This window comes from Sebastes umbrosus, chromosome 17 (assembly GCF_015220745.1).
Source record: "Sebastes umbrosus isolate fSebUmb1 chromosome 17, fSebUmb1.pri, whole genome shotgun sequence".
NCBI lineage: Eukaryota > Metazoa > Chordata > Actinopteri > Perciformes > Sebastidae > Sebastes > Sebastes umbrosus.
In genome coordinates, this window is record NC_051285.1 from 824,423 (window position 1) to 840,434 (window position 16,012).

At 39.7% G+C, this 16,012-nt stretch overlaps 2 protein-coding genes across 2 annotated transcripts; one reads left to right on the forward strand and one right to left on the reverse strand.

The window, feature by feature from the left end:
• Positions 1-1,991: 1,991 nt before the first annotated feature.
• On the reverse strand, positions 1,992-2,963 carry LOC119475973 (odorant receptor 131-2-like). The gene has a single exon (XM_037749131.1). The coding sequence runs from the start codon at positions 2,961-2,963 to the stop codon at positions 1,992-1,994; it is 972 nt and encodes a 323-aa protein (XP_037605059.1).
• Positions 2,964-13,328: 10,365 nt separating this feature from the next.
• LOC119475974 (odorant receptor 131-2-like) lies at positions 13,329-14,219 on the forward strand. The gene has a single exon (XM_037749132.1). It carries the CDS (start codon positions 13,329-13,331, stop codon positions 14,217-14,219), a length of 891 nt encoding a protein of 296 aa, XP_037605060.1.
• The last annotated feature ends 1,793 nt before the right edge of the window (positions 14,220-16,012 follow it).

The following is a 16,012-nucleotide window of genomic DNA, read 5'->3' on the forward strand; positions in this document are numbered from 1 at the left end:
ACTCCACCTCCCACACCAGCTCCGGTTCCTTCCCCGCCAGAGAGGTGACATTTCACGTACCCAGAGCCAGTCTGCAATGCCAAGGATCAGCACGCCTAGATCCCCACCTTTAACTGCCGCCCAGCTCACACTGCACCCGACCCCGATGCCTATCCCTGCGGGTGGTGGGCCCAAAGGGTGGACATTAGAATCAGTTTGTAAATTATATATAGGCTATTGAAAGAAAGTCTGGATGTTTCCTCATAAATATCTAATCGTGAATAAGGTTAAAGAAGTGTCCTTAGATATTATTCATAAATATTACCCTACCAATCACAACATGCAGAAATTTAAAAAAGACATATACAAACTGCTCTTTCTGTGATGAATATTCAGAATCAGTTTTGTTCTCACACCAAGAAACTCTTTAAAGTCTTTAAGGATATGATCAATGACAAAAACGGATTTGTCACTGATCATATCTTTAATTTTTTACATTATTATGGGAAAATGCGGTATTTGGTTTTGTTTGGAAAAAAAGAAGACATATTTTCTTATAATAGCTTTGATATGTTGGCAAAAATCTTTTATTCATAAATATAAATTTAACGATAAAAAGCCATATTTTGTTGAGCAACACGTGAAACTGCTCTCTAATTTGACTAACAAAAATGCTATCAATATACTTAACATCTGTCTTTTATAATATAATGTGATATATGTGATATACCCCTGGCTCTTTTGTTATTGTTTTATTTCTTTACTGAATCTGTGTTATGTTATTTTATCTGTCTCTCTGTGTGTCTCTGTGCGTAGTCTGTCTGCTCCTCTCTCTCTCTCTGTTAAGACACAACTGACACTTATGTGGAATAAGTACGTAATTTAAAACCAATGATCACAAACAGCAGTGACACTCGACTATTTCTAATAAATATGGTGGATGGATTTAGAAATGTGGAATCGGAGGAATTAAAACTCCAGGAGAACAGCGGGGAGAGAGGGGAGGGAAGTCAAAGGCGTTCATGGGATGCATGTTTTATCATCTTATCAGAATCAGATCATTTATATCACATATAATATATCATTTATATTGTTTATGGTAGATTATCAGTGCGAGCACCTGGACGAGCTGACACACGGCACGGTGGAGGGGGTGAGAACGAGGTGCTGTAATTTATCAATACAATGTTCACGTCCTTTTTGTAAAATAAAACAAATGTTCGTCGTAACTTATTTTTTGGGAACAAATATAATTAATGAAACATTATTTAAAAGTTTTCTGCATCTGCTCTTCTGATTTATAGAATATGATTTTACAGGGCAATACATTTTCAGAAGAATTAAATGTTCAGATGAAGGCTGTGATAAATAATAATCATTTAACTAGTAATAATAATGGTCCAAAATTATGTAAAACGCGTAGCTTTAATTCAAAAACCTTAAAATTTTCTTAGGGGACAACCTCCAAACCCAATATCTTCCAGTATCTTTTATTCACTGTATAAATTCAGAATGTGTGTCTGTATAATATATAGGAGCATTCTGACTGGGTCACTACTCATAAAACCTGATGAACAGCTCAAACACCTCAGCTCTGTATGTATACCCGCTTGTCTGCTGTTGATTCAAGCCTGTAGACATACTATAATATATTATAGTGATACTACAAATAACACAGGAAAGCACTTTAAGTATTAACACTATGTATAAACACTACACCTTAACCCTACAATGTTCCAGTGTGAATATTATTGGAGTATTATTGGCCTACTATAGAAGATGCATAGCCCAAGTATAATAATATAGCAATAAAATTACAACTAATTATGACTGACACAGTTTAACATGCTTAAAGAAATAATGAATGAAGTCGACAGAGATTGCTGAAACCAGCCGATACACACATCAATATGTGAATAACGGGAGTACCGGCACTTATCCACTTCAAGCACTGTACGTATATGTACACTACATTTACAAGAAAATACAAAGCTCAACTCATTTCATGAAGTCTAGGGTGAGACCTCGGCCTTGGCCGGGGCGACTGAGAGTTTCAGTCGACAACATAGATGGTACACGAGGACAGGTCTGATGTTCTGATCTCTTATGCCATAAATGAGAGAACTCAGACATCTGGGGAAGATGAAAATAAGCACATAAAAAGCATTCTGGGTGCGCACAAATACTATCCTCGTAACAATTCTCGAAAGAGCTATGAGGATGGGGTTGTAAATGGTTGAAGAGAGACTGAGGCCCAGCTGCACCATATGCAGCAACAGAGTGTTACGAGCCCTCTGGGCTGAAGCTTTGTCTGTGGAGGCTGACCTGGCTGCTATCATCACACCTATATAGGAGGAAGTGATTGCCACACCAGCTGATACAAACAGAAAACAGGTGTACGCTTTGTCATAATGATCAGACATTGGCCCAAGAAACATGGCTATGTCGGAGCAAAAGTCATTCATCTGCAGGCTCTCCATGTCCTCAAATGGAAAATCTAACAGTAAAATAACTCGTGTGAGGATATTTAGTGAACTGAAGGCCCAAACCACAATGATAGCCACTGCTGTGTTTCTGATGGTGATGATGGTAGCGTGCCTCAGTGGGTAGCACACAGCCACATATCTCTCCAGAGACATCAGCACCAGTGTGAGAGGGGAGATTTCATTCGTGAGATCAGCAAGCATGGTGAGAACACCACATACAGGATATGTTAGTGTTATTCTAGATGCAGATATTAGATACAGTAACTGACTCAGTGCCAGCAGCACAGTATCTGCAAAAAGGAGGTTAAACAGAAGAATGTAACGGGAGGTCTCACGAAACACTAATTTACTCCTCAAGGTGAATAACATGATTCCATTAATGAAGAGAAACACACAGCATGGTACTGTAGTCACAGTGGAAAATAACACTCTTTCCAGTAACCCCTGATACTGCTTTCCAGCAGTGATGTTGGTCAGAGATTGATTTGCGTACAACATTTTGAGAAGCAATTAAGACATTAACCTATTGAACACAAAATGAATTTCTTCCAGTTTGTATTTAAGACATTAACCTATTGAACACAAAATTAATTTCTTCCAGTTTGTATTTAAGACATTAACCTATTGAACACAAAATGAATTTCTTCCAGTTTGTATTTAAGACTTTAACCTATTGAACACAAAATTAATTTCTTCCAGTTTGTATTTAAGACATTAACCTATTGAACACAAAATTAATTTCTTCCAGTTTGTATTTAAGACATTAACCTATTTAACACAAAATGAATTTCTTCCAGTTTGTATTGCCACAACAACGAAGCTCCAAAGTCAGCAGACATGCCCGTTGAGTTCACATGAGAAATAATCCACATACATTTTCCCTCTCTAGACAGTTAGCAGCAGCAGCCTGTGCTTGTTTCCTTGTGAGCAGAGCTGGTCTGCAACGTTTGCCTACCCTCACATACTGTATATGAACTCTGTCGTCACACCAAGTTCACGTGACACCATCACATGTCCGCATGGTTAACAGTTTAGGAATAGGTAATTTCTCTTCCATTATTTTCCAATACCCTAGTCCAGGGGTCAGCAACCTTTACTATCAAAAGAGCCAATTTAGGCAAAAAAACAACAACATTTGATCATTGTGATGAAGGTAATACAGTTTATAGTCTAAGTATATAGTATATAAGTCTAATGCAGTGAGGGCCAAAGAGCAAATGTACTACGGAGTATTAGGGCCACATTGAGGGAAAAAACATCTGAGATTTACAGAATAAAGTCATAAGTTTACGAGAAAAAAAGTCGTAATATTACAAGAATAAAGTCATAACTTTACGAGAAAAAAGTCGTAATATTACAAGAATAAAGTCATAACTTTACGAGAAAAAACTTTGAAATTACTTTAGTCTCGTAATATTATGACTTTATTCTTGAAATCTCAGATTTTTTTTTTTTCCTCAATGTGGCCCTAATACTCCGTCGTACCGTCGTACCGTAGACCTACAACAATGATAAATAAAAATGAAAATGTAAACAAAAAACAGTTATTCGTTTCCATTTTTATAAATCCACAGGGAGCCACTGGAGAGGAGCTAAAGAGACGCACACATGTGGCTCCAGAGCTGCAGGTTGCTGACCCCTGCCCCGGGTCATGTGGTGTATGTCCATAGTGGACATGACAATAGGAGAGTATCTATCTCGAACTTAGTGGAATACTGATGTAGTATTATTTTCATTTGTTGTTTTTGCTTGTATTAAGCATGGCTGTCATTTTTAATATCACTTTACAGAAAGATTTCCACTGCCAATTCCGAAAGGGTGCTTTCACATCAGGGACCCAGGTTCACGGGTCCGAGTACACTTGACCCTAGGGATGTTAATAATTAACCGTAATCGGGCACGGTTCGTCAATCCGTACTCAAGTCCACTTGAAAAGGTGGACCGGAGTACGGTTCATGTGTACTCGGTGGAAGTGGGAGCAGAATGGGGCGGAACAGAATACATATATGTTTGGGTGCTTTGGAAGTTTAAATATAGTTATGGTGGGACTAACTAAAGTTTTATTTGTATGTTGAGTTCCATTGCATGAGAGATGCTTTTAAGTTTGCCTTTTGTGACCTGTTGCCTTTTGGGAATGTGTTTTTTCAGTGTTCGTATAGTGTAATACAATAGAATAGAAGTGTTGCACTTGCACAACTGTCTGTTCGAAATAAATTAATAAAAATATCCTAATGTATTTTTTCCAATGTGCCGAGCTCGCACCAAACTGTGACTCCTAAATTGGGGTATAAACTGAACCATGACTTTTGTGTACCGTTACACCCTTAATGAAAGCAGTAGTATTTGCCTGAATGCCTGTTACATTAATGATTGGGTATGTAAATGTGCTATTTACTCCCACTACGACCAAGCACATCACAGCTTTAACGGCTCAGGCAAGTTCACACAGTTTTGTATTGTAAAAACACATGTTCGAGCTGTTTCCTTTGCTGAAAGGTAACTTTCAAGCCTCCAACAAGTCTGTCAAGCTCACATTACTGAGCATAGAGTGATAGCTCTTTAGGGACCTAGTCAGAGCAAAACTCACCAGCAAAAACATCTGTTGGTTGTTGTGGCTTTTAGCAAATCCCACAACATTGGCAACAACTGTTTGCTGCATCAAGTATGCTCTGTAGTATTATGCTGAAAACCATAGTAATCGGGAATATAAGTCAAGGGGAAGGGACAGGTCCATACGGCCACAACAAATTGCCGGAAGGCGGACGTCCACACAGAACCCACGTGTACACCCACTGATGATGAAATGTACGTCATACGGACCCTAGTGGACCCTTGTGTACTCGCAAAGTATAATATAGGCTGGCTAGCTCAAGCTGATCTTGTGGGGTCAAAACTAGAACACGGCTGGTACTGTGAAACAAACACCCTGGAGAGGGGTGGGTATCATCACCATTCCTTCTCCAAAGTCCTGGCTCCTGAACCCCAGTGTTGCGTCCCCAGAAGACGCCACTGTGTTCTACAAGTGAGGATAAAACTCATGTCAGTCACTACCACAGATCATGACCATAAGTAAGAGTTGGAACTTAAAACTAAAACTAAATCCTGAGCTTTGCCATTCTGACTCGACTTCTTCTTCACCCTGATGGTCCGGTACAACGCCTGCATTATACCGCCTCTCAATGTCATGCTCCATTTTACTAAGATAGTTGAACTCCAACTCTCAAACCGAGTGGCACAATCCACCGTATTCCAGAGCACCATGGCCTCAGACATAGAGGTGCCACTTCTCATTCTCATTGCTCTGTTTAGCAAGGAGCTATGTAGCTATGAAGGAGCTATCTAATGTTAGCTAGCATAAGATGCTATGAAGTACCCCATTTACAACTAATTACATATACTTTATATTGATGTGTTAAGTGTACCTAACTGTGCACCATGTTGTAAAACAGAGAGAATGCACAAGCAGAGATGTTCCTCTTTGTTGCAGCCCAATTTCAGATTGAGAAGACATGTTCATTTTTTTTAAATCTTGTAAAGCGCAGCTTGAAATGGGTAAGCACAGTTTTGAACCAACAAGTTTTTTTCTATTTACTTTGGACTTTACTTATTCTAACTTCTTAAACTTTGCCATACTTTGTCTCCACAGAGGTACACGTCAAAAACCTCTGCATGAAGATTCCTGATAAACTCCCGCAGGAATCATTAATTATGTCAATATTTACTGAAAACATTAATGAGTAAGGGTTTGAATATTTAATGTGTACAAATGAGTTACCAGGAGACTAAATCAGATGGGAGGGATTTCTCTCTGTGACTGAAAAACAGCGTTGCCACAACAATAGTTACACTCAAGATTACTTACTCAAGAAGACAATTAAGGAAACGTCCCAAAATACAACAAACTGACTCTAATGACTCTAAACTTTAAAAAAGTTGTTGGCAGAAGTAAAATGAACTATTGACACCTTCCTTTTTGGAGGGAGAAATATGTTTATTTTGCATTTCAAGATATTATTAAAAGGATTTTTCGATTGATTAAAGTACAGTTTTCTCTGAGCCAGTGTCCGTTGGCCATTAGAGGATCTGCAGTACAAGAAATTTCAGGGGTCATTTCAACACTCAGTTGTTAGCTGTGGATGTTTTCTGTGAGCACATTGCAGTTAATAGGGCAGGGGTCAATGTTTAGGTAGTAATCGTAGTAGTAATAGTAATTGTTTTTCTAAGGATTATTATTTTTCTGCTGCGAGATCGCATTTTTGAGGCACTTAGGATGCACGAAAACTCACGAAAAGTGAAATACGCATCAGAACTGGCGCGAAATTCAAAGTTCTGTAGTGATTGGGTGATTTTGTGTGTTTTTCATGTATTTTATGCATACTTTTACGAACTCCTCCTAGAGAGTTTATCGGATTCGCGTCAAATTTGGGTAGTATAACCCTCAAACTAATGTGACGCTAAATTATGAAAGAATTTTTGATCGCTCAAACAATGATGTCATACGTCATGTGAGTAGACGCCATTTTATCACTTTACAGGTATGGAACTTTGCGAAACTCCTCCTAGAGGATTCAAGAGATACATTTCAAAGTCGGGCAGCGGAATCTCAACACCTTCATGATGCTAAATTACGAAGCTTTTGTGGTTTCGGCGAATTTTGATGTTTCGACATGACACAGGAGGCTGTTGTAACTTGACTTTACATAGTCCGATCTGCCCTAAATTTCACAAGCTGGATAATAGTCCAGGCCGGAAGACATATACGTGCCATCATGAGTGATAGTCATAGCGCCACCTACAGGAAACAGGAAGTTGTTGTATATTGACTATACATTGTCCAATCAGCCCCAAACGTTACATGTTTTATAAGAGTCTTGGCCTGAAGACATATACGTGCCATTATTGAGTTATGGTGATAACGCCACCTACTGGCAACAAGAAATGGTTGTATATTGCCACCCACCCTCATAGAAGTGCCTTTAAAGGATGCCCCACATGTTCTCAACAGGTCACTTACAGCGCCATGCGCTCCATGCAGAAAATTCCCTCTAACTGTTGCGCGCAGTGTCCGACTTTCATGGGAATGCACGACAGCGGGTTCCCCGACGTGTGCAAGGGGGCGAGGGCCCGTTCATCGCTGCTTGCAGCTTTATTTTTATTTTCTAATTTTTCATAAAAGTGTGCATTTATCAATGTTCATTTTGAACCTAATAAGTATGAAAATTAAGTATAAAAAGACTCAAAAAGGTCTCATCAATCTTATCTTAATATAGAAACCCAAGATCTGTGGTGCAAATTTAGAGTTCATTGAAGAAACAAAATAAAGTGAGCCACTAAGCTTACAGTATGTGCAAATGTGCTCCCAAGTTGAACATTTTAGGAGTGCATTAACTTTAGGGCACAATGAAAATTGATGAAATAATGTGTTTTTCTATAATAAAGGGATACAAGGACACATTTACAATGACTTAATTTATTTGAATATAATAAAGTACACTAGGTTAATTACTTCTGTTTAAAACTGTATTTATCTAATAATTATGTAATTATTTATACTACTATTTTAAACTGGATAAACAACAAATTCAACAGAGATTTTGGTATCTGTTCCAGCCCCACTTTAGGCTCGGAGAAGAGTTTTTACATAAAAGTCTTGTCAAGGGCAGCTTGAAATGTGAAGCAATATTTAAATTGATTTACAACTACATGCAACTTCATACCTGAGTATGAGTTCAGACATTTAAGGTTCAAGTTAACATTTTAGGACAGACATTGAAGATAAAAGTTTGCTCCATACACGTACTCTTGACTTGTTCAACTTTGCCATACCATCTCCATTAACATTACTGATAAACACACACAGGAGGCATTAGTTAGATTAATATTTAATGAAGACATGATGATGTTAGTGAGGGTTTGAATATTTAATGTGTCTAAATTAGTTATCAGGGGATTGGGTCAGTTGTGGGGATTTCTCTCTGTGATACTTCAGAGAATTTCACCAAACTAAAAACATTATTTTCATAACAACAACACAACTCATTATTTGGAAAAGCTAGGAGAAGTTTAACTTTTACTGACTTGCATCCACTGCTGTTTTCTTTTTTGTTTTGGGCATTAGTTGTTAAAGCAGAATACTTTAAAACCTAATGTAAAAATCTAATAGACAATCTACATGTATATAATATACATTTTTTAAGACTGGGAAACCACACATGGCCATCAGATGTCAAATCCAAATTTTGGCAAAGGGAAGGAACTGAAATGGAAGGCTGACATACGTGTCAATCAAGCAAATATGCCCTGACACAATTCTTTTTAATGTTTTCTAATAATAACTCATAAAGCATCTCCCCAAAAAAAACAAATTAAGGTGTCAAACACTAACACTCAAGTAACTCAGGGTCGTTTTCACCAGTGAGGGTTAAATGGAATGTAAGATGGACAGGTGGTTTGGTGCAACATCCATAGTGATGCAGGCGTTGTACCGGACCATTGTGGTGAAGGGAGCTGAGCCGGAAGGTAAAGCTCTCGATTTACCAGTATATCTATTTTCCGACCCTCACCTATGGACATGAGCTTTGGGTAGTGACCGAATGAGATTTATCAATTGAAGAGGAGCAGATGGTGGAAGTGAGTTCTACTGGGCGGTAGTCTTTCAGGACACTCTGCAACTTCTACAGGTGCACCATCAAGAGTATCCTGACCGGCTGCATCACCTCTGCCATCCATGGAGGACATCTACACCCAGCGGTGTAGGAAAAAGGCCAACAGGATTATTACAGAACCCAACCACCCCTGCCACAAACTGTTCTGCCTGCTGCCGTCTGGGAGACGGTACCGCAGCATCCGGTCCCGCACATCCAGGCTCAGGGACAGTTTCAGTCAGCAGGCCATAAGACTTGTGCGATTTCCACTGTCATATATACAGTATACAAATATATACATATACACCATTGCCAATGACTGCTTTGCTGGAACTGACTTCTGACAAATAAAGAACCTTGAACTTTGACCCTTGACAAGGATAGAGCCCTGGGACATTACAACTGGGAATGGGTTACACCGTATCCTTGATCCTTACACACTGATTTCTGTTTTTGAGGTAGCATAAAGCATAAAGCAGCAGAAGAAAAAAAAATGCTTTGCCTATTTTGTAAGAAGAATGTTGTGATTAATAACTCAAGGTTGTGTCAATGTCAAAATCTTTTCTTAAGTCGAGAAATACCGCAAAGTCCGTTCCCCCCTTATCAACTTTAGCTTTGATATTTTCAATAAGGAAAGAATTGGTTGTTGCAGTAGACTTATTTGCTCTGAAATCAAATTAAATGGAGTGCTGAGAGGTCACCTGGGTCCAGACCTGGCTTTTTGAGAATAGAAGGGACTGCGGCCATTTTGAGAGAGGAGTTAGTAATGTCCACCGTGATGGGGCACAGGGTAGGAATGCATGCCTTGACCAGGGCTTTGGGCACGGGATCCAGAGAGCAGGCGGAGGCCTTGGCTTTGTTGACCAGTTTAGCAACATAAAGAGCATCCACAGGGGAGAAGGAGGAAAGGCAGCACTGAGGCGGGCATGCAGCGGAGATAGCATCACCCTGTGGCTGGCCAGGCGTCAGAAGCTGCTGGTGGATGGAGTCCACTCTGGCCCGGAAGAAGTCCTGGAACTTGGAGCAGAGGTTGGGTGGACCTGTGGGGTGGGGGATATTGAGGGGGCGGAGGAACCAGTTGATGGTGGAGAACAGCTTTCAGGGTGATGTTGTTGGGTGCCAATGAGTAGTATTGGGTTTTTGTCCGGGAAAGAGCTTCTTTGTAGGTCTGCACATGATCTTCGAAGGCCTTGAGGTGAACAATTAGGCCGGATCTTTCATAGAGCCTCTCCAGCTGGCGACCAGTGGCCTTCATGGTACAGAGTTTGGTGGTGAACCAGGGGGCAGGACTGGAGAATGAGAAAGTTTGGGTTTTGAGAGGGGCGAGACCAGGCCATCCACCATAGTGTCGAAGGGATCTGAGGTCATATGAGTGACTGTCATGTTAATCAGGGCTGGGGCACTAACTAACCTAATGTTCCTGAACGTGATGGTATGTTTAGTGCCCCGCCTGGGCAGGGGGACAGGAAAGGTTAAGTAGATGGCATGATGATCGGATACAATGATGTCCAGATGCTGCAGATGGGAGGGTGATGTGCCAGTCGAACACACCAGATCCAGTGTGTGACCTTTGGCATGGGTGGGACCATGAACATGCTGTGTGATGTTAAAACAGTCCAGCAGTGACAGGAATTTGGTAGCGAATGTGCAGCTGCTGGAGTCCATGTGGATGTTGAAGTCACCAAGCAGGAGTGTAGATGGAGACATGGAGCAGACAGATGTGAGGAGCTCAGATAGCTCAGACATGAAGGTAGTGGACATTTTTGTGGAGCAGTAAATGAGGACCACCTGGAGCTGTGGGGAGCCAGCTGGAGGGAATGCCCCACACTCAAATGAGGTGACATTGCATATTGGGAGTTCCTTGACCAGAATGTCAGCTCGATGTATTACAGCCAGCCCACCACCACGACCCAAACAAGGCTTCTGTATATACACAAAGCCCGAGGGTGTGGCTTGGTTTAGTGCGAGGGTCAGCACATGCGTCTCTTTAGCTCCTCTCCAGTGGCTCCCTGTGGATTTTTAAAAAAAATTGTGGAAATGAATAACTGTTTTTTTGTTTACGTTTTCATTTTTATTTATCATTGTTGTAGGTCTATGGTATGACAGTACGATGGAGTATTAGGGCCACATTGAGGAAAAAAAATAAAATCTGAGATTTCGAGAATAAAGTCAAAGGTTTACGAGAAAGAAAAGTCGTTATAAAAGTTATTTTCTTTTTTATCGTAAAGTTCGGACTTTTTTCTCGTAATATTCTGAGTTTATTCTCGTAATATTATTACTTCATTCACGTAATATTACAACTTTTTTTCTCGTAAAGTTATGACTTTATTCTCGTAATATTACGACTTCTTTTCTCGTAAAGTTATGACTTTATTCTCGTAATATTACGACTTTTTTTCTCGTAATATTATGACTTTATTTTCGTAACATTACGACTTTATTCTCGCTGAGGCAGATGTGGGTGGAACGACACGGTCAACATAGACAAGTGGCCTCAGATTGCCAACGCACACGTCTGGTTTGTTGTGATGATATTGTTGCTGTGCGACAGAGCAGCTGTCCGACAGTACAGATGGAATAGCATGGTCCGAGTAAACTCACTGCAACCCACGCAGGGGTCTGATGTTATGACATTGAGGCAGTCTATGATGATGTGATGGTTGAGGTTCAGGAGCTCCAGTGTGGAGTATTTTATGAACAGCATTGTAGCAACAGAGAAGCGCCTAGAAAACCGCGAGCCGGAGAAGAGGCACCCAGCCTCGGACTACAGCAGTGGTACAGCAGTGAAGCCAGAGCAGGATGATGAGTCGAGGAGAGACCATGAGGATAGTCCTGGTATTGAGGTAGAAAATAAACCACTCAGGGTGTACAGAGTTGGAGAATTCACAGTTTATTGTGTACGACGGTGGATCGCTAGCTAGCTATGGTAAATGGACATGCATTTATATAGAGCCTTAGTTTTTCATTCACACACACTGATGGCACAGCCTTCGGGAGAAATTTGGGGTTAAGTATTTTGCTTGGCCATCAGAGTGGGTGAGTAAACAGAGCCGCAGCAGTGCAACTATCAATCTGACATCACAGGACTGGAAAATTATAGGATTAGGCGTAGAAGGTCTGCACCTATTCCTACTTGAAGAAAAGCACAGATTGCAGCAACAAAAGCAGTAAAAAACATAAACTGAGTCGGATTGAGAAGCAGCGACATACACGCCAGCATAGTCTCACATCCGGGTCCAAAGAAACACCCATCCATATAAAATAACAGTATAATAATGAACTTCATTTTACAGTATGCTAAAAACTAATGTAGTTAGTTTTACAGTAATTTTTACTGTGGTATGAAATAGGCCTATAACAACTACTGGATAATCGTTGCCAGTAACTTTAAACATATTATTATACCCCCGCGACAACGTAGTCAGGGGTATATAGCGCGCCGCATGTCCTTCCGTTAGTCCGTTCACATGTCACACTTTCGTTTCCGGAGCAGAACTCGAAAACTATTTAACTTAGGAACTTTAAAGCTGGTAAGATGGTTGACAGTGTGGTTTAGTTGTGCCTTTTGGGGTTTAGATGTCCAGGGTGCCCAACATTTTTAAAAATTTGGGCCAAAAACTGAGATTTTTCTTTTTTACTTACAGTTGCAGCTTGAGCATTTGACTACTCCCCTTCAGTAGGGTCAAGCAGTGAGCCATGTTCACTTTTACCTTGTACATAAGGACAGTACTTACTGTATTTATGTTAAAATCAAAGTCTGGATAATAATAAATTATTTGAAAGCCAAAAATAGAGACAGGCAATGGAAGCATTGAATGCAGCGGGGGGAAAAAAGTAGACAGTGGTAGAAAGATTACATCACTCATTTCTAAACTGATGATCATGCTTACGTAATGAACGTCCTGTGAAGTTGGCTTGAGAACAAAGCATATATACCGTCCATGCAGGAAAAACAGCACCAGATCTGCTCTGCTCTTGTGTAAATGAACGTTACCTCCAACCTCCTGACCTGACTGCTCAACATTGATGGATAATTTGAGATTCAGCACTGGTTTTTGTGGTGAGGGATAATTTTTAGCTTCTTTGGCATGATGATGTGTACTTTGTATGTTATGTAGTTTACATGTTTTTTTTCAGACATCATTCTGTAATGTTGTCTTTGCTGCAGCCTAAGGCCAATATCACTGTGAATTTGCGGTATCAAGCTCCCCATGAGACAATGCTATTTGGCATGTTATCCGTTGGGTCAATCTGCTCTTTCTTCTGCATTAACTGTGTTTTGTTGTTCACTCTGAAGAGTAAGCAGGTGTTTTATGAGACATCCCGATATATCCTGCTGTTCAACCTGCTCTTTGCAGACACTGCTCACCTGGTATCAAACCTTCTGCTTTACTTACTGTCTTTGCTGATAAAAATTCCATATTATGCATGTGGTGTCCTAGTTCTGTTCTCAGTTTTCACACAGTCAATCTCCCCTCTCACCCTGGCTGTGATGTCACTTGAGAGATATGTGGCTGTATGCCATCCACTGAGACATGCTACCATCTTCACCATGAGAAGCACAGGAATGGCCATTGTTGTGGTGTGGGCCTTCAGTTTTATCCACATCCTCATTCGAGTTTTTATGCTGGTGTATGTGTTCACAAAAATCTCCCTAAATCTGCATGCAAATGACTTGTGCTCTAAAGAAAACATTTTTTTCTCACCAATCTTTCATGATTTTGAAAAAGCATATGCCAGCACTCTCTTTCTGTCAGTGGGTGTAGTAATCGTCAGCTCCTACATTGGTGTAGCGCTTGTAGCCAGGTCTGCCTCAACAGACAAAGTGTCAACTAGAAAGGCTCTTCAAACGCTTCTATTTCACCTCATTCAGCTAAGCCTCATTCTCATCGCCTCCTTGTTCTCCACCATCATTATAGCCATAGCCAGAACTGTGAGGAGATCCGCCCTTATGCGGATTTACAATGTATGCTTTGTGTTCTTGAATATCCTTCCAAGGTGTTTGACTACACTCATCTATGGACTCAGGGATCATACCATCAGACCCGTTCTCATGCAAAATCTGTGCTGTTGGTGGAGATGCTCAGTGTTCCTCAACAAGAGCCAGTGACAATTTGAAGTGAATGCTTTTCAATACACAATCCAGTTTTCTATGTGACATGTACAAAGCAATTTGAATTTGAAATTTGAAAAGAAAAGATTTTTGAACATGGTACACTATTCTCAAGGATGTTACTACATATTCAAAATCACAATGATAATAATACAAATCTGTGTTTGTGAACCAATTAAAGAAGTGATGATCTGAAGAAAATCTTTAAATTAATTGCATTCATTACATGTCTTAATTATTCATATAATAAATTTGTAATAACATGTATGTGTTGTTCTTGCATGTCACAATACTTTACTCATTTCTGTTTGTCTGTGAACTGTCCTCAGATAGTTATGATTATGACAAGCAAACAGTGAAACTAAACTGTATAGACGAAAAGGGACATATCGCTTAAACATGACATTTGGTAAGAAGTATGTACAAATATCAATAAAATATTCTTCGATTTTTAATCGAGTAAGATATAAACAATGCATGCAATTAGTCTGAGTTTTTTTAAATGAAGTTTCCTACATACAAGAGCACTGTGTGCCAACTATATATATTCACACACACATATGAAATACAATTAAATACCATCGTAACAGTTTGGTATCCATGTTTACAATAATGCACCATTCATGATAATGGTTAGACTGGCCTCGTCACAGCATATTAATTCAGAGTTATCATATTATTACCTCCACGGCCGCAGCCTGCATCATCAGCCCCCCCTGGTGGAGGCCAAGTTGCATTCCCCCTGTGCCTGCAACACGGCAGCACAAGAGCTCCGTCCAGCAACTCAAGGGGCCCCACCACAGTCCAATCAAGCTGGTGATTCTCAGCCAGCTCACTCATTTCCAACTGGTCTATCCTCCCCACCTCCCATCATCCCTAGGCCAGCGGACATACGTCCTTCAGTTAATGTCCCCATGCCAAAGGGAGTTGAAAAACTAGAGGCAAATCCTCTAACAGAAAGGCAGGATGGTGTACAATAACTGCAACCACCTGGCCTGTGTTTGTTCTAACTGCCGCCTCCTTAACGCCTGCTGACATCACTGCAGCACACATATTATGATAGCCCAGTGTGTCCTAGTTTGTAAATGTCATGATTGTGCATTACGGTGTTGAGATTCTACATGAATTATTACAAAAAAAGACCGTGCGGTCCAAAAAAAGCAAAAAACGGTGTAGGGTCTAATGTCAGAGAATATGCAATATGTTGCTGTGGAAATAAAGCTTTGATTGAATCAAAAACGCATTTGGTATTGTGTGGAAAATGCATTTTTAAAATGTTTTTTAACTTACGATTAATCGAGTGATTGATCGTTAATGTTGCAATGATTGATTAAGGATTTAACAATCACAAGGTGTTTACAGGGGTTACTGTTTATTTATTTATTACTGTTCATTTATTTATTGGTTGCTTAATATTTATTCTGTATTAGTCTATCTTCCTATTTTTTCTGTAAAGAATAATGTAAATTTGTGGATATTTGATTTTGGGTATAAGAATAATGTATGCATGGTCGGACGCTGTGTATTGTATACATGTATATATGTCTATATATACGTTTATATATATGTATACGTGGTATGTAATGTGTGCATGTAGTGCAATGTGCGGTGTATATATGTATATATATATATATATATATATATATATGTGTATGTATGTATATATTGAGGGTTGTATTGCATGTGCTTATTGTATATTATAAATTGTATATTATAAATAATAATTCGCACATATAAGAAAAGATAACAAATAGTCAATATGAGATATATATGTAAGTAATGAATTGGTA